The 21,113-nt window shown below is 39.7% G+C and overlaps 1 protein-coding gene across 3 annotated transcripts in view; it reads right to left on the minus strand.

The window, feature by feature from the left end:
• LOC111077886 overlaps positions 1–20,609 on the minus strand; it is a 123,685-nt gene extending 103,076 nt beyond the window's left edge. Inside the window, exons 1-2 of one of the 3 annotated variants that reach the window (XM_041596354.1) lie at positions 19,945–20,609; positions 7,993–8,088 (exon numbers count right to left, since the gene is read on the minus strand). In XM_041596354.1, the coding sequence (XP_041452288.1) occupies positions 7,993–8,047 (55 nt within the window). In that variant the 5' untranslated portion in view covers positions 8,048–8,088; positions 19,945–20,609. Of the gene's footprint in view, positions 1–7,992; positions 8,089–19,940 lie in introns of all 3 variants that reach the window. The other 2 variants (XM_041596353.1, XM_041596355.1) reach the window with 2 other exon arrangements.
• Positions 20,610–21,113: the final 504 nt, after the last annotated feature.

The following is a 21,113-nucleotide window of genomic DNA, read 5'->3' on the forward strand; positions in this document are numbered from 1 at the left end:
TATTGATAAATCAAAATGACATTCGGCCATGTGTGTAAATGAAGAAAAAAAAGAAGAATTTCTGCCAGAACTCATAATACGAAATGGTTGCATAGGAAAAATAAACTCATGAATGCAATTAGAATTGGAAAACAATGCAGAATTAAAACACTAATGAATGGGCAACGCTTGGATGCAATCTTAAGCAAGAGGAAATGCAATACAAACAGCACTCATGAGTGCATTCAGAGAGATTTTATGTTTACAAATTGAACTGATATTTGGCCAACAATTTAAATCCAAAATACCCTGATAAGCTCTGAAAAATATTCCAATAAAATGGCAGAAACTTGCTTTATTTTTTTTTTGTAAGTCCAAACTATTTTGTTAATTAAATAAAAATATTTTTAAAACATTTTTCCAGCAATAACCAACAACCTTATACATTTTCTTAAAAATTCGACTTTATTGTTTGTTTTGAGAATATTTTTTGGTACATTTCACAGCTGTACAAGCAATCTCTGTCTGCTCTAGTAGCCCTATCCAATAACCTATTCCCCGTATCCCGAAGACCCTTCTACCATCTCTTCTGCTACCACTACTCACCATTCCATTGATGCTAACCGAAAGTACTCAACAATTCGTTGGCCAACAACTTTTAACAACAGCAGCAACGGCAGTCACAAGAGGAACAAAAACGTAAGGTTGAAGCTCTAAATACTCTCTCAGATCGGTTATTTCTTATTGCAGCTATAGTCTAGTATCTCTTGGCTGATTGTTCCGATTGCAATTTAATAATATATTAGTACTTAATTTATCTAGATATACATTTCTTGGTGTCAAAGAAAGAAAGATGTAAAGTTAACCAAAATTTCAATTAACATTAGATTCTGATAATTTGACTGATCCTTTCCGTGCATGGAATTTATTCTGCAGCCATATAAACTCTATTATCGACCTTTGTTTGGAAATCGTAGGCAAATACTGCACTCTCTGTAAATCATAATATCCTCTTCGAGGGTATATAACAATTACAACAGGAACAGCAACAACAATTCCTTCACACACACAAATTCACCTCCCACTCACACTCACACCAACACAAAAGGAGCGATAACAACGATAACATTTTAGCACATAAATTACAAATTCATGAAAAATTTTATGCTCGTGTTGTGCACTCTTTTTTTTTTTGCTTTTTTTCTGGGCTCCTTTTTTCCCATTGTTGGTGTTGTTACAGCATTTTGTTGTAGGTTTTTCTCTTTATTTTTATTTTTTGGTTGTAGAAGTTTTCTGTTTTTGGCGGTAAGCGCGTTGCATGTGGCCGCTGTTGCTGTTGCTGCCATTTACGTTGCTGTTGTACGATGGCAGCAGCAGCATGCGGCACAAACAGAGTGCGGAAAAGAGGTATGGGGTATGGGGTATGGGGGCACAGTCCGAGGGAGAGACAGATATCGCACACACACCTGGAATATGGGATTGAGGTTCACCCCGAGTTGTCCGCAAAAGGTGGCGGCAAAGGTGCAGTGCGGTCAATGCGTTATTTGCAATTCATTGCAGCAATGGGAATCCAAATGGGGCATTCAGTAGTAGGAGGGGTAGGGGAGACAGTGGGTGATACCCCTTGCCCCAAGCCATATGCCAGAGAAAAACAGAGACAGAGAGAGAGAGCGGGAGACAGCGTTTCTGGTCTGCATTCAGCTTTATGGCTTAATTTTTCGTTGCTGGTGCCGCTGCTGCTGCTGCTGTGTTTCTGTTTCTGTTGCTTTTGCTGTTTGTGCCACACATTTTGCAAGCAATTTAAATGCTAATCAATTTGCCACACGTTCCATGGAGCGTGAAACGTGGAAATGTGCCCCACATGTACGCCCAGTACACCCCCCAACCCACCGCTCCCACCATCACACACAATTAAAACAAACAAAGTCGCCAAGAATTATGAAAAAGGGGAATCGCACAGAGCACAGGGCCTCCACGCAGAAGCCAAATGAAATAATAATCACAGAGAAGGTAAATAAATATGGCAGGAAGATAGCCGATTGTGAATAGACCCAGAAGATACCTCGTTAAAAATAAGGGTAAGAATTATTCCAAGTAATTTGTAAATGAATTTTCGAATATTTATCACATGTCTCAGGGAAGGATTTCTATCACGCCATTTTCTCTTCTTTGTATTTTCCATACCCTGGCTTACTCCATCACAATTTTTAGCTACACTTTAAAATTGGCTTAGTAGATCAGAAAAGTTCCCATTTCCCTCTTTTCATCAAAGCTCTGGATACATTCTCCTCCCCCTACACATCACACCCCACAATGCCGGGCTCCTCGCACAAAAATTCCGCGCCAAAATGGAATTTATATCAAAAAAAATAAATTCCCTGCAAAGAAGATTTGGTTTTGTTTTGATTATTTTTTTGCATAACTCGTCGACTGGTGTTTGCTTGTTCTAGGCCAGGCCAGAAGGGGGGGTAGACCAGGGCCAGGACAGAACCAGACCAGAACCAGACCAGCCACCAGAGGATGGATGGTTCAGAGAGCGGCAAATGGAAAGAGGCAAAGTTATGAGCGATGTGCAGGTTGGATAAAGCAACACGTTGAATTTGAATAAAATGTGAGGAAAGTGAGTGAAATATTTAGAGTGGTGGAGATTCAGAGGGGCGCAGTGACTGATAGAGAGAGAGAGATGGAGCGAGAGATGAATAGGAAAGCCAGATAGGGAGTCAGCGATAGCAAAAGAGGGGAAAAAATATGTAGAGCAAAGTTTGATTTATGAGTTCGATTTGTAGATTTTTCGATGTAACCAGAAACCAAAGCCGAAATCAGTCGCCCAGGGAAATGACAAGTAGAATTCCCACAGAAAAATCTAGTAGGATTTAAAGAGTGGAAAGGTAAAGATTTACTGAAAAAAAAAATAAATTTAAGTTTAATAGAACTAAAGTCTAATAGAGACTTGATACAGAGATAAAGGTGGATTTAGTTTGTTTGAGAATTGAATTAAAATACTTCTCTGCAACAGCAATTTCTGTCTCGTAAAACTGCAAGAGTTAAAAAAAAATATTTCATATAAAACGTGTCCTCAAGCAACTTTAAATTTCTTGACAAAAAAAAAACATCAAAAAAGCTTTTTTTGTTAAAAAAAAGAAAAGAAAACAGAAGACTTCAAGTGAAAAATTGAGCCAACTTCAGAACTTTTCCACTGATTGTTAAAAACATTGTCCGTCTGCGGGTGGAGCTTTCTTTCCGAGGAACTTTCACTGCAACTCCGCATCATTCGCCCGCCAAAAAAAACGCACTTTAATAAAGATAATAAAAAAGAAAAGACCAGCAGCAGATGGGAAAGAACAGGGGAAAAAACAGAACCAAGATGAAATTGCATTATGTCGATTTTGTGGATTTTCCTATGCAAAGAGAAAAATGGATGAAAAGCCGGGGGGAAAACTGAAAAAAATTCGATGGTAAGATAGCGAAAGGAAGCTAGACGACCGGCTGCAAGTGGCTTAAAAAAGTGCCTCAAGATGTGGCAACATTGGTTTCGGACAGAAGTTACTTTGCATCTTTTAAGGATAGTCCACGGAGGAACACAAAAAAAAACGGAAACGAAAACAGGAAAAATGCAGAATAAAAGGATAAAGATTTTCATTGGTTTCGGCTGCAGGCTGATGAAGCTGAAGCGGCTTTCAGGTAGTATATATATTTCCTAGCCATTCATTCCTCATAAAATCATTCTATTTTGCAAAGCGCTAAACTTTCTCCTCAGGGTATGGGAGAGAAGGAAATTAAGTGCATTGAATGGACATTTTATAGATGAGTTTGTAAGACGGAAAGATTACAAAGGAAGTCACTAAATGAGCTTCGATATCTGACGGCTTGACGCACTAGTGTTGTACAGTAAGTGGAAATAGTATTAGTAATAGACACAGTAGTATAGATCGTTCCGACTACGTTGTGTCACGTTGAGAAGTATTTAAGGTTGTGGATTTTAATCACCAACATTTGCTAATCAAAAGCATTTAATGCATATTGAACATTTATTACATTTATTTTATGGTTTTATTGAAATATTGAGCATTAAAAGTACGCTATTAAAATGTCAAATATTTCTTTTTGATGTTGATGAATTGTGTCAAAGATTACAGAATTTTATTAGAAAAATGTGGAATACAATCAGTTGAAATACATAAAGACAATCGAGATGGGAACAATATTCTTGACGGGAAGACATTTTTTTTTTTGCTTCACTGAAGCAGAATAATGATGCTGAAATGGAAGCAAAATAAATGAGTCCTATGAGTAAATATATCATTTACCTAAGCCTAATCTACATTCATGTTAAATGTTTTTTGCTTGAACAATTGGGGAAGTGGATGGTGAACCATTCTACGTTTAATTTCCAAACTTTACGCGCTGTCTTATCCCACTCTTACTCTTTCACGCAGACCACAAAATCCCCACGAGTTTATCTGCTTTAATTTTGTGTTTATCCAGCGTACACGACTTGCTTAAGTAATTTCTGACGCGGTCTGATCGGGTGGTTGGGGGGTGCTTCCACATTATCTGGCTGCTGGGCGTGTTTTTAATTGCCAAGGACAATTAAAAACAATTTTGCAGGCACAAAAGAGTTGGCAATAAATTTAATTGGGCGGCACCAGAAACGCCCATTGACTTGGGCTGTTTAATTTCGGTCGAGAGAGCAGGGGTGAGTATTTTCGCACCTAGTGACAAGGTGTCTAGGGTTGCCATTGCCATTGCCATAGGAATTGTGGCTGCGACTAGGGCTGGGGGGCAGCAATTTATGCGGCTGTCAGTTGCAGGGGCAACTTGGATTTTTATTGGCACCCGGCACGCAGCCAGGCTCCGGCTCCGGCTCCGGTGCTGCCTGCTGCCTGGCTTTACATCGCTTCCCCCCATCGCTTAGCTGCCTCTCAAGTAATTGCATTGAGCACATAAATCAATTGAATTGCATTTTCATGCGACAAGTTTGGCCAACCCTCGACTCTCGCTGGAAGGGCGACCGTTGCGCTGCCGCTGCCGCTGCCACTGCCCTTGTCTGCAAGTGAAGTGAAAGCCAAAAGTAGTTTTTCTTTCCAGCTGTCTCTCATCTTTTTAGCCCGAGCAGCAGTGCGCCAGCAAAGCCAAAACCCCCTCAAGCGTAGCATAATCAATTGAAATTGCATGCAATGCGTCAATAGCACACCCAAGCCAACCCCCAACCACCAACCCTCAACCCCAGCTCCAAAAACAACCCAATCCCCAACACAAACACCGAAAACTCCAGACCCAGACAAAGTTAAAGTCGAACAAGAATACTAATACGAAGACGAAGAGCATGTCGAACCCTCTATGGGTTCTGTTCCCCTTGTTGTGGCTGCACGTAAAAAGATTATCGGAAACTTCGTTCATAGCTTATCAAATTAAATGATTAATGTTTCTCTATGTTTTTCCATTCTTGCTTAAATTCGTCTTCCTTCTCATTCTTGGCCTTCTTGGAAAATGTCAGCAACAGTTTTCATTTCCGTTTTTCTTACTCTTCAAATTGTTTTTGTGCTGCGGTTGTTGCTTTGGCTTAAGTTTTGTTCAACATTTTATTGGGAAAGTTTTGGTTGTGTGACCTTAACGCAATGCTGATTTGTGTTTTTTTTTTCTCGAACATTTGTTGAAAATTTGGAAATCTAACAGGTTCTACAAAGATCATCCACATATGTGGAATATCGATTTGATATTTAAGATAATGAATACGTTCGACATGGAGTATGTGTTCCACACAATATAGTTTTCATTTTTATTTAAAAATTGTCCTTCGGAGACTCTTGCGCTCCACTTGCGTTCCACTTGGACTCCAATAATATCAATTTTAAGTTTTTTTGGATTATGCTCCACCTGGAGTCCACACAGCTATCCCCCCAGACAATCCATAATGAATCGACTATCAATATAATTTATAATAATAAGTTATAAATTTATTTATTTATAATTATAAAACGACTAAATATTGATATCATCTCTCAAAATCCCAGGAGCACGCATAAGTGGAAAGCTATTCCTTTTACATTTACACAGCAGTAAATTAGTGTTTTATTTGTCTTTTCTCATAAACAAAAGTTCACAGTTTCATCTTCCACACACACACACATGATCCACAAGCACACACTCCCACATTAATCAGTCGGGGCGGACAGACAGACATAGTACTACGCGTACGCGTACGCACTCGGAAAGTATAACTCATCAGGGCACAAATTACAAAGACAAACGATGACTGACAACCGCAAGGCTTTTTTGGCTGAGTGTTGGAGTGAGGGAGGAATGGGGGCTACAGCCTGGCCACCACTTAGCACCCACAATCCACAGAGCTGCACCATCAGCAGAGGAGCAGCAACAGCAGGAACAGCAGCAACAGAACAGAACAGGGGGGCCCGGCCCGTTTTTGTTAATTAAACAAATGCCGCAGTGACATGTGCACATCACGAGATGTGATGACTTTGCCGGGGCTCGGGTTAGGGTTCGGGTTCGGGTTTGGGTTTGGTGGTTGTGGTTTAGTGCATCTGCATTCGGAAGGGATGTGACGCGGGGTGTTGGGTGGCCTGGGGGCCTGGGGGCCATGGATTTCGAATGTGGATGCCAAGCGCGCAGGCACACCGACACACACAGAATTCCGCTTGACAAAAGCGCACACAAATAACGGGGGAAAACAGGCGACGGCGTCGACGACGACGACGACGACGACAGCGACAATGGCTCCGCATGCAATTTAATTTATTTCAATTGCAACAGAATTATTACGACAGTCGACAAAGTGCCGTCGCAGAGCAATTTGCTCAGCTTCCCTGACTACCCTCAATAAATTCCCATTTTCTCGGTCTTCTTCTGTTCTTCTCTCCATGCCATCCCTTCCCCTTTCTTGTACTCTTTTTTTAGGGAATTGTTAATAAACAAATGCATGCGCGAATAAAGTAAACGCAGTAAGCGTCAATTTCAATTAAACAGACGCGTAGCTCCCGCGTTGCACACTCATGGCTGATAATGACCGCAGTGGGGATCTGGCTACGGGGGCACTCTTAGAGGGTGGTCCCGGTTCCGCTATGTTTGTTGTTTTTTTCATCCAAAAGATGATCTTTCTCAAAAGCGCGATCCGGAAGAGGAGGCTGAGGTTATGGCACCCAAAGTTTTGTTTTCTTTGGGGTAGAAAATACCATATTTTACCTTTAAGTACTCCAACTTCTGGAACCTGCTTGCGCATCAGATCTATTGGACAATTTAAGCACCAAGTGCTTCAAAATTCGTCTGTATAATCCTCAAAAAAAACCAAAACACTAAACTACTAAAGTTATTTCCAACTACGGAATGGATTGCTAATTAGCAAGTTCACAACTCGAATCGGAATATTTTATATCCTACAGTAACTCTGAGCTCCTGATCATCTGATCTTTCCCACTGTACAGTGTACACGGCACTCGGTTTCCCTCTCGTAAACAGCAGCCTCTTCCCTTTCCCGGGAAAACTCTAAACTGCAATTTTGCAATGCCACTGCACCATGGGTGGCATAAAGCATTCAATTTCGTTGCTGCTGCTGCTGCTTTTGTTGTTGTTGCAACAAAACACTTTTATTTTTGTTGGTGCCACTGCCACTGCCTCGCTTGATGTTTTTTTTTTGCTTTGCTATTGTTTGTTGTTGTGTGTTGTTGTTGTTGCTGGCTTGGGCAGTTTCAAGTGTAAATTAATTTATGAGGCACGCCATGAGCCTGGCGCCTGGCTGCGGTCAGAGTTGCCTCCGTATCTCCCGTATCTCCCGTATCCCGTAGCAAACAGCATGCCTGCCTGCGAAATGTCAGGCAGAGTGTGAAATTTCATATTTGAATATTCGCCAAAAACGTTGACAAATGAAGTCTGCATAATTGGGTAACATTTGGTCAGAGAGTATGGTATGGTGTAGAGAGTTTATACGAGTATACATATGTATGTACAAATGTACAGATATATAGATGACCAGACAGTTTTGGTTCGATTCGCACTCACCTTTCAATGTGCCGATGACGAACAGAGCGGCCAGCAAATTGAGTTGGCCAAACATTTTGATTGCGGCTGTTCCTCTACTTCTTTCTCAACGATTCTCTGCAATGGCAAGAAAAACAATAGGTAAATGAAATGGAAATAAAAATATAGTGGTATATTGGAGAGGGGTGGGGGGAGTCTGACACGCCTCTGAGTCATCAGAGGTAGACAGAAGTAATTTGTTTGCTTGTTTGGTTGAGCACAATAGAGACATTTCCATGGTCGGGTCTGTGCAAGGGTCTGTTCTGTTCTGCTCTGGGGGTGTGGTGCCATGGTGCCCAACCCCGAAAGACAACAAGTGTGTGTGGGGGGGGGGAGCGGAAGAGGCGCCACCTGTCACCTGTGATCTGTTACCTGTTACCCATCAGCAGTCACCGATTCGTTGTCATCATTCAAATGCCATTTCTGGGTGGGGAGTATGATAGAACAATTTGTTGGGCCACAAATTGCTGTTTGACATGGCACCTGACGCTAATCAAAACTACACATGAGCCTGCATTTTGGCATACCATCCCCCTCTGGTACTGGCAGTCCCTGCTGTAATCGGTACTCCCCGCCCCCTCTCTACGAGCCCTGCCTGAAGCACAATTAAGCTCGAATTGAAAGTTTTGTTTTTGTGTGTGCCATCGAAAATGTTCATTAGTGTGGCCTGCCTGACCTGACCGGACCGGACCGGACCCATTGTCCCCCCCAAGGCTCGACTGCATTTGAATTGGAATTCAACTTTTGTCCATCCATAGGTGGAACATATCCCCCCCCGCCCTACCACCACACACCCCATTGAATTCGAAAATCGTTCAATGATTGTCATCGTAGGTGTGACTAATTGTTGGTCATTTATCTTCTTTGCTTTCTTTTGGGATTACCATTTTTTTTTTTTTTTTTTTTTTCGTTTCTGTTCTCTTTGTTCTTGTGAGGGGATTCCATGGAAATCATGAATAATTTGCGTTCCAAATGGAAAGACTGGGATAGGCCCTGGTCTTATGTGTCTCTAATTGATAGATAATTGAAGGTCTCTCCCCCGTATGGAGAGCAGAGCTCTGGATTTGATCAATTGACTGAAGATGAGCAGTCAGGGAGAGATGATGAATGAATCGGCATTGGAGAGCAGAACTTGAAAATATATTTGGCATTGAAACGACTGATGTCATCTATTGGAAATATCTTTACTCCGTTTTGGGTTTCATCTTGCAGTAAAACGACTCTCAACTTTAATGGGAGCAAACTCTCCTGCCATAATGGGGAAACTTTATACGGATTTCAGGGCACGGAACACAGAACACAGACCAGCATGCATTTTCCATTACAGCTGGCATCCGATTGCAATTTGGAGCATTTCGCCAAGCAATTACTGTACATATGTGAGCCCCTCCGACCCCCCCTTAAACTTTCCAACTTTTGTGACATGCTCGTTTGTTCTACTCGTACTCATATTTATATCACATGGATGTGGGCCAATGAAATGCTCTGATTGACAAAAGAAAAGACATTTTGTGGTGTGTGGACGTCGTCGCATTTTGAATAGAATAGAATACGAGTAGAGCGGAGACCGGAGACCGTAGACCGGAGAACGAAGAGCCCGGGAATGATTGTCAGAAAGTGTTTGCATGCAATATCCCACCTGACAGATGTAAACTTCCACCCACACTATTCCCATAATGTGACTTGTATTCGTGTATTTTGTTTTTTTTTTTTGTATCTGTCTATGCTCGAGCCTTGTATCTGTTTGTATCTGAAACAAGTCAACAAGGACTCACTGCCATAGGCAACACCACTGCCTCTCGCTGTCTATCCTTCTTCCCCACCTCTTTGTCGTACCCCACTCCACGGCAGGTGCACGAGTCCTAACATCGTCACACACGTCTCATTTTCCCTAACTTTCGTTTCGTTGCCTTCTCTTTCTTGTTCACGTTTATTTTCCGTATCAGTTTTTTTTTTTTTTTTTTTTTCGTTGGCAGCAAACTAATTTCAAAGCAAATGCGATACAGTCACAAGTGACTGAGACGACGAGTCCCCAGCCTGTTGTTGGGTTTCCTTGGGGTGGCGCTGCTGGTCTCGTATGTCAGCCTGTCAGCGATACCCTCTCACTGAGCTGGGTCCTGGCGAGAGCCCTAAATAACTTGAGCCAGGTGAGAAGTCTTCATTCGCAGTACATGGGGGGATTGAGGTCAAAGAAATTTGTTTCGGGAAACCCTAAGGAAACCAAATAGTCAAACCAATTAGAATGCGAAACAAGATCAAGACTGAAACAAGGAAGAGCTACATATACGGATTATTTTTACAATTTATTTGTTATTCAATTCATTAGTTATCATTCGATTCATTTGTGTTTCTCTCTCTGCTTTATTGTATCAACTTTCCTCATTAATTCCGCTTAATTGTCTACCCTCCAAAGGGCAATCCCAATTCGTTGTATCGCAGAGCTACGATCTCGCATGGCTCGCGTGTTTTGGCAACTTCATTTGCATAATTCTGTCGTTAAGTGGCGGAAAAGTGTAATCGAATGAATGAGTAGATAGACGCACACTCTGGGGAATGCCCCACCGCCCACACACTCGACTTCCCCCTAGACTGTAATTAGAAGTCAAATTTATTGAAAAATGAATTGAAATTTTTACACAATGAGGAAATCATATGATACCTACTCTCCTCCTTCGCTTTGGGGTCTCTTTCGACCCATAGTGACAAATGGACAGAAGACAAAAGGGCAGCTGGCAGCAGCCCCACAAGTGCCATGGGGACAGTCACTAAAATAATGGAAACTTTACTTCTGTTTTTTTTTTTTGTTCATGTGGTTCATTTTTATTTCTTTCTCTCTCTCTCTCTCTCTCTGGAAATGTGTAAATATCCTGGGGAAAATGAAATGTTGCCAAGGACAGTAGCCCATCCCCCCCCCCCTGGCTACATTTTGGCTATGGAAAATTGAAAAGTTATCAATTACAGCTCCTTCTTGAGTGATTGACTTTTCCTCACCTGCCCTCTGTCCTTGCCAACTGAATGATGAGCGTCTAGCATATGGCAAAGGAAAATGTTTTGTTCTTTGCGCTCGCTTTTCATACGTACCACACCACATCACACCCCCAGCATTGTCCGTGCTTCTTCAGCTCAGGTTACAATGTCATGGCCCGAAGCGTATTGAGGTAATTGAATTTTGGTTTTTGGCCATGTAACTGCATGATGAGGGGACGTGTGGTGTACTCTTCGCCTCTGAGGCAGCACAAAAATGTTTCAATTACGAGTGCAAAAATTCAAAAATTATTCAGCAGGTAAAATAAAACACCTGCAAGTCTTTGTGGAAAGGGAAAGTGAATGCGCGCTGGCGAGTATGGGGCTACGGGGTTAGGTTGGTTAGGGTTCAATGGAGCCATTTATCAGGGATCAGGGTAATAGTTTGGTAACTGAGAAATAGTTCGAAAAGCCAATAATGTTCAATGTATGCTTGAAAAAATTCGGGATGAAAAAAGTATTTAATAGGTGATGGATTATGAATTCACACTACTTGATTTATTCAGATGTGAAATTCTTTTGGGGCCAGTAATCTAAATTATTTATTTATTTTTCACAGTTTTCAAATTGAAACCTAATGGTAGATTTAATAGTTATAATGGATTTTAATTGAAATTAGAACGTATACCCTTCAGAAGACTTTTTTCATCAAAGAAAAAAGACATAGTCTTGACACAAACAAGACGCTACATTTTACATATGCATGTATCTCTCGCCTTGGGTCTGCATTAATATACTTAATAAAATATTTCGTACTTGAGGGAGTTATTCAGAAGATCTATATCAGTAGAGGGACTTAACTTTCGCAAGCAGTAAGAGTTCTTTTATTGTTTAGCAGTCATGACAGTATTCAAATCTTAATTTAATAGTAGCTAATTGTCTTTGAAAAGCCCATATCTCTATTTGAATTGACCTGACTACTTAATCCTATCAAATATCTAAATACTATCTAATAATAATGAAAAAAAAAAAAAAACCCAAGCTGCTACACCACCCATTCAACCAACTCATTTTACACTTTTATGAGGCCCTTGCCCAAATGATGGCCGACAAATATTCATAAATATAAGCCCATAATCGCACTAATTTGATTCAAACGCACAGAAGCACTTGACTTGATTGAAGGCAGATCAAGTTGCCCAAACAAAAATGTGTGTGGAGCCAATCAAAAAATTACCCAAAATAAAATGATGATGATGGGAATTAATTAATAAGTCAAATCGAATAAATAACGCAAAATATATGTGAATGTAGCATGAAGCCTTGCGAGGGAATTCCATTGCAATGAGAAATTCTATTTTTATAGAACTATTGGGATTCTTTTGGATGTTGGAAAGGGGGATCTGGGGACAGGGATCACGCCCACTTGTGGCGTTGCCAAATCGATTTCAAAAGTCCATAAACAAAACAGAGGCGGGTCCTACGGCAAATGTGAAATCTCAAGTCATCCAATAAACCGACAACAGCAGCAAAAACAACAACAACAGCAGCAGCAACAGCCAGAAAGAAGAATAATAGTACTGAGAATGAGGAAAATTTATAAACAACAAAAAGAAGCATTTTGTTCGGTTTAATTTGTTTATTTTGTGCTAAAGAACAACACGCATCGAGTGCCATAAAAAATCAACAGGCATAGCCCCCCAAAACAATGGGGACGGGGAATGGGTATGGGTATGGTATCCAAAAGGATGGGGTCTGAGGGAAACTTACAAAATTTATAAACTGTGCAAACTCTGGCCGAGGGCAGCAGCAAGCAGCAGTACGTATTCGTACGATTAAGAGTGGAAGCAGCACCCAGCACCAGCGGCAAAGAACGCCATAAAAAAAAAGGCAAAACTGAGAGAGAATATTTATGCAAACGTCAATTGGGTTGCAATTGAATTGAGCCATGAGGCATGAGGCACGTACTTCTGCATGCCCGTATGTATACTCTATAGATTAAGTATGATAGCTGTGCCACCAGGAAGTGGAAGAGTTTTCTGAATAGAAAACAGGACATGACGAAATGCAAGAGAATATTGTTCTGAATTATGCGTCTCACAAGAACAAAGCTTGTCCACAGTTGTCCCACTGGATGCCAAATAACGCAAATAGTGTTTTCCGAGTGAGGGACGAGGATTACTCACGGATCATAGATAGGACAAAGCGAAAAGAAATCATTGATGATCAACCCATGGTAATATTGAAGGTATTCAATAGATCCTTTTCTGAATCAAAACAATTCCAAAATTTAGCCAATCCGAACTAACTTTAATGTCATCCGATATTTAATCAAGTTGGAGCTGAACATGTCAAGTCCGCTTAAGATAAATATCTTTAGCATTTATTAATTCAACTAATTTCGTATTCCTACTCATTCAATTATTCAAAACTGTTGAGTGCTGTCCCCTCAACCACTTCCATAGAGCATTTGTCATTCGTCATTCGAATCCATCATCTATGAGTTTTCATTTGTATTTTTTATTAGGATCCCCCCATACATTTACCTCCGCCCGTTTCACGTGCTATCCCATCCCACCCAAATTGATATACAAGTCAGCCGACGTGACGTATGAGTGATGATGCGTGTGCCACATCTCCTCACCATGCCCCAATGGCCCATAGAAAGCCCCGGCGCAGTGTAAACATTCGATTCGATGGTAGCGGCAGCATATGATTGCCATATTTGATACAGCGCCAGTAGGTAGAAGGCCGAAAAGAGTTCGACGGGAGTACGAATACGAGTACGAGTATATTGGAAAATTAGGTTGCCGCGACGCCGGCGCCAATTCCGATAGGGAAAGAGAGCTTCTGGCTTGTTTATGCCACTTGAGGCTGTTTGAGGGACCGGCATCACCTCCCCGGAACCATCCTAATGCGCAACATTTGATTGACTGACTGAGTGACTGAGCGAACGAGTGAATGATGATTGTCTGCTGCACATGTGCCCATGCCCCCCCTTAATGTATCCCTATTGATTTGCATCTATTGGATTGCCCATTTCGCCCATTTGCCGTAATTTTCCTTACACAATTCCATAATTTATTTGATTGATATGCCATATAGCCGTACAATATATACACATCATATACATACATTTATACATCGTGTATGCATCGCGCAATTCTATAAATTATTTGCCATGGCTTCTCGCCATTTGTTTGCCGCTAATTTGACTGTCAATCAATCGGGAACTGAACTTTTTTCTGCCCCAGAAAAATCTATACATATGTATGTATATGTATGTATGTACAAGCTCGCCATTTGTTTGCTATAATTTTCTGTGTTACAATTTTTGATTTCATTTATGCAAAAATAGTCGTTCAAATATTTGCAATTGTAAAGAATATTCCCTGCTTTCTGGCAATTGACTTTAGTTGCCCCATATGTACATATGTAAATATATATATAGAAATAAATACCTATATTTTTTGCTATACTATAAATGTATATCTTTGTTTTGGGTATTATGTAGCCCAAATAAAAAAATATCATCAATATTCAAATTTTTTACATACACAATTTCTGTTAAATTTTAAGTTACGCTGGATAAATATTATTGTTGTAAATTTTGAATGATTCAATGGCAGGAAAAGTGTGAAAAATTGTGTCCCAGAGTGGTTTTCAATTACTTATTTAGCATAGTAATTTTTTGCAGGGAAATATATGGGCTTTCAATTACATATTCAAGATGTTAATTTTTTCATAGATTTTTGGGGATTTATTATGATGTTTGTATTGTAAGGTAGATTGTTTTGATATTTCTATCCTTTCTTTTCAATGTATTTTATGTTTTGCATTTTTTACTCCATAATGAAAAATTTTCAGGATTTTCCCTTGAATTTTATTGCCTAAAAATGTTCGTCCTATTCTATCCATTGAATATTTAACATATTGTTCCATATTGGCTTCAACAAAAATATTTTTATTAAACTATCAATAATATCAATATCTAGTTTCAACCGCGTAGTTAAATTTCCCATCTACCAAAATCAACAAAATCAATTAAACCTACTCAAAAATATATACCAAATATTCATAAATATATAAAATATACATAGTGAGAAAATATTGCAATGATTTTTCTTAACATAAATACCTGGCAGCTATGAAAAGTATGAAAATAATATATATAAATATATTTTCCTTAAGTCAATTTCAATAAAATTCTATCCATACATTTTTCATTGAAATTTTTGAATTTTTGATCAACGTATATCAAATAATAAAAGCTGCACACAATTGCCATGGAGAGTAGAGGGCTCAAATTAATTGCCGGAGTGGAAAGACAGAGAGCAGACAGGTTTCTTAATACATTTTGGCAAGAGAATAGAGAAAGAGAGAGAGAGAGAGAGAGAGAGAGAGAGAGGCAGAGACCGAAGGCGAAGGCGACAAAGGTTTTATTTAACTTGGGCCAAAATCAAACCTATTGGGAATATGCCATAAATTTGGAAAAACACAGAGGAAGCAGCAAAAAAAAAAACAAAAGTACGAGTACCACGACAATGAGATACCCAGGGCACAGTGGAGGACTTCATGGATATACAGGAGTTTGGTACATAATTTTAACGAATTTCTACGGATGTTAGAATAAAGAATAATAGAAATATTTTTAGAACATGCAATTGAAAATGTGATTTCTGTATTTCTAATAGTTTTCGAGATCTATGTGGTGCTCCACTATTGAATCTGATCCGCTGGCTGTAACATACATTTTCCCAGTTACAATATACTCTTTGTAATGTGTGAGAGAGAATAAAATGAGGTTTTACTGTGTAAAATATTTTTTGTGTCTTCACTTTTGGCTCGACATCAGCAGGCACCACATCATCATCGTCATCATCATCATTATTTATTCATGACAATTTTTGCTTCTTGCAGATGCAGCATCGGAAATGAAATCGAGTCACAACTATGCAAAGAGCTTTCAGGTGAAGTTTCGAACAAATGAAAAACCTCCTCTCATCGATAATGCACACTAAGACCACACAAAAAATGGGGTAGAAATGGCCTGGACAAGAAATATATAAAACAATTTCCAAACCATAAATGAATGAGGAAATTTTATTTTGGTAAAGTTCCCGTAACATAGTTGGAGTTGGGTCCAGACAACAGCTGGGAGATGGTCCCCCATGCAGTCCAAAATAATGAAAATATTCCATAACTTTGCATAGATGAAAGGATGGTCGAAACAGCCATCGATTCCAACCAGGTCAAAAGGGGCAAAGATGGGACGGAGCTGTGTAAATGAGTTTACCACAAAATGTCAGTCACAGATACCTCAGCCAACACTCTTTCTATTCCTTTCCTTTGCTTTCCTTTTCCACCATTTTTGGACCCACAAACAATCGGGCGATTTATTTGAGGGGAAAGAGTTGTTCGAAGTTTTCTTTTACCATTTCGTGCAAATAAAATCAATCAATTTTTGGTCTAGCAAGTGGCACTGGCAACCAACAGAACCACCAGCAGTGGCAGCAGCAGTCATCTAAGTGCTGGGGCGACACTGAAATCTATTTGCTAAGGTGTTGACAAAAAAAAGTGATTTTTGGGGCAGAAGGGGGAAGAGTATGGACAGAATAACGACTTCAGTTGTACCCTTTGGGGGGTTAAAGTGGTTCTGTCTTTAGCAGAACATCACACATTCGAAACTGGATTCCTGACTGCCTCGCTTCATAGAAACCAAAGAAGAACTTGCTAAACTCTAAGCCTTTTCTATATAGATGTCGGGAATTTAACGCTTACTAACGAGTATCTTCATTTCACAGATATTTTCTGTACTCTCAAGAGGCAAACAGAGCATGAAAACTCCCTCTCCTCTCCCATTGAGACGAAACTCCTTAATAAGTCATCGATTTCCAGCACGACAGACCCACTTTCCAGCTCGATTCTGTAATTAATAGAATCAACTAGAGAAGAAAAACCCTTGGCAATGCTCAAGTGCTGAATGATTTAGCAGCATCTTTCTCACCCTCCCTTTTTGGAAGGGAGAGAGCCGAGTTGAATTTTCATTAACAAAAAAAGAAAAACCGCAATGGGAAGGAAACACACACCATTTCTGGTGGTTGTGTGTGGGATTTCTACATGTAATGCCATGAAAATAAAAATCAATCAACACGTTCGCTTAATAGACCCAAGCAGCCCAGTCGGCTCATCAGATGTATAAATGTAAATGTGTAAATGTATCTGCAAGATACATTTCGAGTGGTTCCAAGTATACATTTGTATCTGAGTATCGACTGAAGTATTGCACAAAGACAAATTGCTTTTGTCTCTAATTTTAACACGACTTGACGCGGTCTTCTTCTCTTTTCATTTTCATTTTCATTTTGGTTATTGTTGCTGTTCCTTTAATTTGTTTTTGCCGTGGGAGTGGAAAAATGTTCACACGGTTAAGGGTTTTGTTGTGTTTTTTGTATTTTTTTGGAATTGATTGGCGCACGTTTTGCGCGTGGCTAAGCAAAAAAAAAAAAAGCAGAAAACAAAAAACAAAGAGCTAACAGAATAAAGAAAAAGTTAACCAAAGTTTGCCCAAGAAAAAGTACAACAATTTTATGACCCCTCTGTCCAAAGGGCCACAAGAAATGCATTCCGAAATTTTCACATTTAAATTTTGTATGTTTTTCTCTCGGTCCCTAGATCTCAAAGAGTCTGGCTCATCTTTATCTCCATACCCTTTCGGAAGGTATTCGAATTCTTATCAAATGTTTGTTATGAAAACGGCTATTCGAAAAACTCATGAAGAGTTTATAGTTGCTTAACACTCGAATCGATGAAGCTTCTTTTTCAGTAAGATATCGGTACATAATTATGACCTACACGACTTTATGTAATGCTAATGCATTAGTATCTTATGGCCATACAATATTTTAAGACAATCGACCTGCAAGAGTATCTACAGTTGCGACTGTATCTTTTTTGTGTGCTTATCTTCTGGTTTTGCTGCTTCACTTTGGTTCAATCTTTATTGAATGACTGTGTGGCGTCTCCGGATTGCTGTAGCTTGTTCCTGTTGTTGTTTCTGGGTCTGCCTGGAACAGCACTTTGTGGGTGCTTAAAACAGCTGACAGGCCCCACTGACAGATTGATGAATGTTGATGCTCCCCTTCCATCTCATCGCAGCCAGCCTCCCAGAAACACTCTCTCTTTCTCTTTCTCCGACTATGGGCTGCCGGCTGTCTGTTGTTTTTTTCACATATTGTGAATCTTTTCCACACTTTAAATGAAAATATTTTTCGGGAGTGAAAACGTGCTATTTTCATTTGACTTTGCGGCCTGTCCGTAGATTTATGTCTTGGCTGTCTGGGATATTCGTTGGATGGGGGCCAGGTTAATTTTTATTGGAGGCTAATAGGGCACACGGCTCTCAGGCCCACTCTTGGAGAGCGTGCCTCAAATCGTTGACAATTGGGATCAATTTGGTTGTTTTTTCGTTGTTTGGTCTCCCCCGTAAAAACATTTCCATTTACAGCAGACAAGTCAAGGGCTTTTCATTAACTTGATGGCTTACAAATTTGGATTTGTTATTGAGCAAAAATGTCAAGCTGTCCTAGGAGAGCTTTTCCGTACAGTTGTAACTACATAATACATACCGAGAGTAGTCAACAAAGTGTAAGAGGATTAAGCTCTCTTATTGAGTGGCTAGCTCGAGCTAAGCAAGCTCAGGTGTTAATGGAGGGAGGTCAAATGGAGACTATTGAGTATTTGTATTTGAGAACAAATTTCATGAAGATGAAGTCCAAGAAGAACTCTACTGAAAGCAGTAGTCTGATGTAAGTACATCAACTTATTATGGCGTATGGTGCTCATTTTCTTGACTTATTTAGCACTAGTTTGCTAATTTCCGTGAGATTTGTATCCCTCTTCCTCAGATATTTCGTAGTCCCAATCCATATACCATCAGCATGTTTTTTAATATTTAATACATTATAAATGATTCTCTTTGAAAAATAAAAATATATAAATATCTCCAGTCAAAATTTGTAGTAAAATATAAATGAAAGGAGGTCAATAATTGTATACACCATTTTAAAATATCATTATCCATTATCATATTCCGCCCTTTATCTACATTTTATCTGTACACACTAACAAAAATGTCCAATGAAAACTTATTAACAAAGTGTTATATTTTCCACTAAATCTAGGTTCCACTTGATCTTGGTTCCTCCCACCCACAAATCAAAGCAATATGTGTTTTGGAACATTTCAAAACAGTTTCAGCTTCTGAAGCACATTCCTATTTCTATAAGATCAATAAGTACTCAGTATATTCACCCTTTAAACCACATAAATCATAAATCTCATTTGCTTAGCAAATATTTAATCAAAGTCTAAGCAAAGACTAATGAACAGATATCACTTGGAAAAATTACACAAATTTAATCTCTTCCAACTGAAAAGCTACACAAATTGTAACTTTTAAATCGAGCAACATGCTTTAGTTTAGTATCTCATTCGCAGTGCACCAGAACTCTTTGAGATTAAACCATTTTGACAGTTTGCAAATGTATGCAAATCCTTTGGCAAATCCCTGATTCTCTAGCCAAGGACTCGACAAATTGGAGACCATTTTCCTTGCTAAAATTCGACCAGAAATAAACCAATATTACACGAAAAAAGTCTAGAAAATTCTCGCGAAAAAAGTGGAAAAACAACAAGGTACACGGACGCATTTTTTGACCCAAAAAAAAGGGACATACCCCGGAGAGCAGGACCAGCACTTATTGTGGGTGTTTTTCGTGTTTATTTGAATTCAAATGTTTGTTATTTTTTCAGGACGGACGTTTTTTACGCACTTTTTTTTGCCCCCCATCAACATTTTCCAAGTCCTTTTGGCTTAAATTTCCGCAATGTTTTGTATTATTGTATAATTTAATTTGGCTTGATTTCAGTTTGTTTTATGGTAATTAACAGGTTGACACACTTACTTACAAATTTGTTGTTTCGTTTTCTCCTCTCGTTTTCGCCTCTTCACCGTTTCACGTTTTTCTTTTGAGTTGTTTGATTAGGGCCTTTCGGATGGAAGGTCTAACGTTAGATAAATGAGCGATTTAAATGCTAATTAATTGTTAGACAACACTGACACACTCACACACGCGGGTGGACACGCACAGACATGCACAGATAGACAGAGAGATGCGATGGGGGAGAATCACTTAGCACAGGGGCACACTGGCAGAGATATCTGGTTTCTTTGTTTCAATCTTTAATCACTGTCAATTTATGAATTGCTCTCTAAGATGCCTTTTGTTCCGTTACCGATGATCTGTGGCAGCGATTGAGGCATCTCATTCGTTAGATATTTTTGTATTATTCGAAATATTTATCTATTCGAAAATTTTTGAAAACCGTCAAACGGTCACACTAGCACAGACACACAGACACACGCACACACGCACACTGGCACACTTTGGCATCTCACTCACGAACGAACTGTAAATCTCAGAAGCGAAGAGCATTTGTTGGGGTGCTTGGGGTGGTAGATGTGGGTGGCAGTTGGATGCTTGAGAGGCACACAACACGAACAGAAGAAGAACCGTTATTCCAAGCGTCCGTATCTGTCGAACCGCGCGCGTCAATGACTGAATTCGGTGTGGCAGCAGCGGCGACGGCAAGGCCGTTTCCCATACAACTTCTGCTGCCCACTACGTCACACCAAATGTTGCATGCTGCAAGCAGCGCTGTCGAGCCGAAAGGGCAGCGAAGCCAGAAGCAGCCAAATGTCAAACCATCAAACGAAGATAAAAACGAGAACGAACAAGCATAAGCCGAACCCAAGAACAACAAAGTTCCGAAGGCGAATACGAATACGAATACCGCCGCCCACAACACGAAGGCTAACATTAACTTAACTTTGATGTGAGAAAACCCTGATTCAGTTCATTATTTATGCCAGCTTTTCATCCTAAATGTTTATGGAAATACAATTATTATTTAAAAAAAAAACAAAACTATTTACTTATGAATACGCTCTCCTTCGATCTGTGGCTCTTACATCGATGGCTTAATGGAAGGATCCTCTAATCTCTAACTTGTTCAAACATTTTATTGGCGCGGTTCAAAGGCTAACAGCAGCCTGAAGGAAATATGTGTGTTAGCAG

Source organism: Drosophila obscura, unplaced genomic scaffold, assembly GCF_018151105.1.
Source record: "Drosophila obscura isolate BZ-5 IFL unplaced genomic scaffold, ASM1815110v1 contig_14, whole genome shotgun sequence".
Lineage (NCBI taxonomy): Eukaryota > Metazoa > Arthropoda > Insecta > Diptera > Drosophilidae > Drosophila > Drosophila obscura.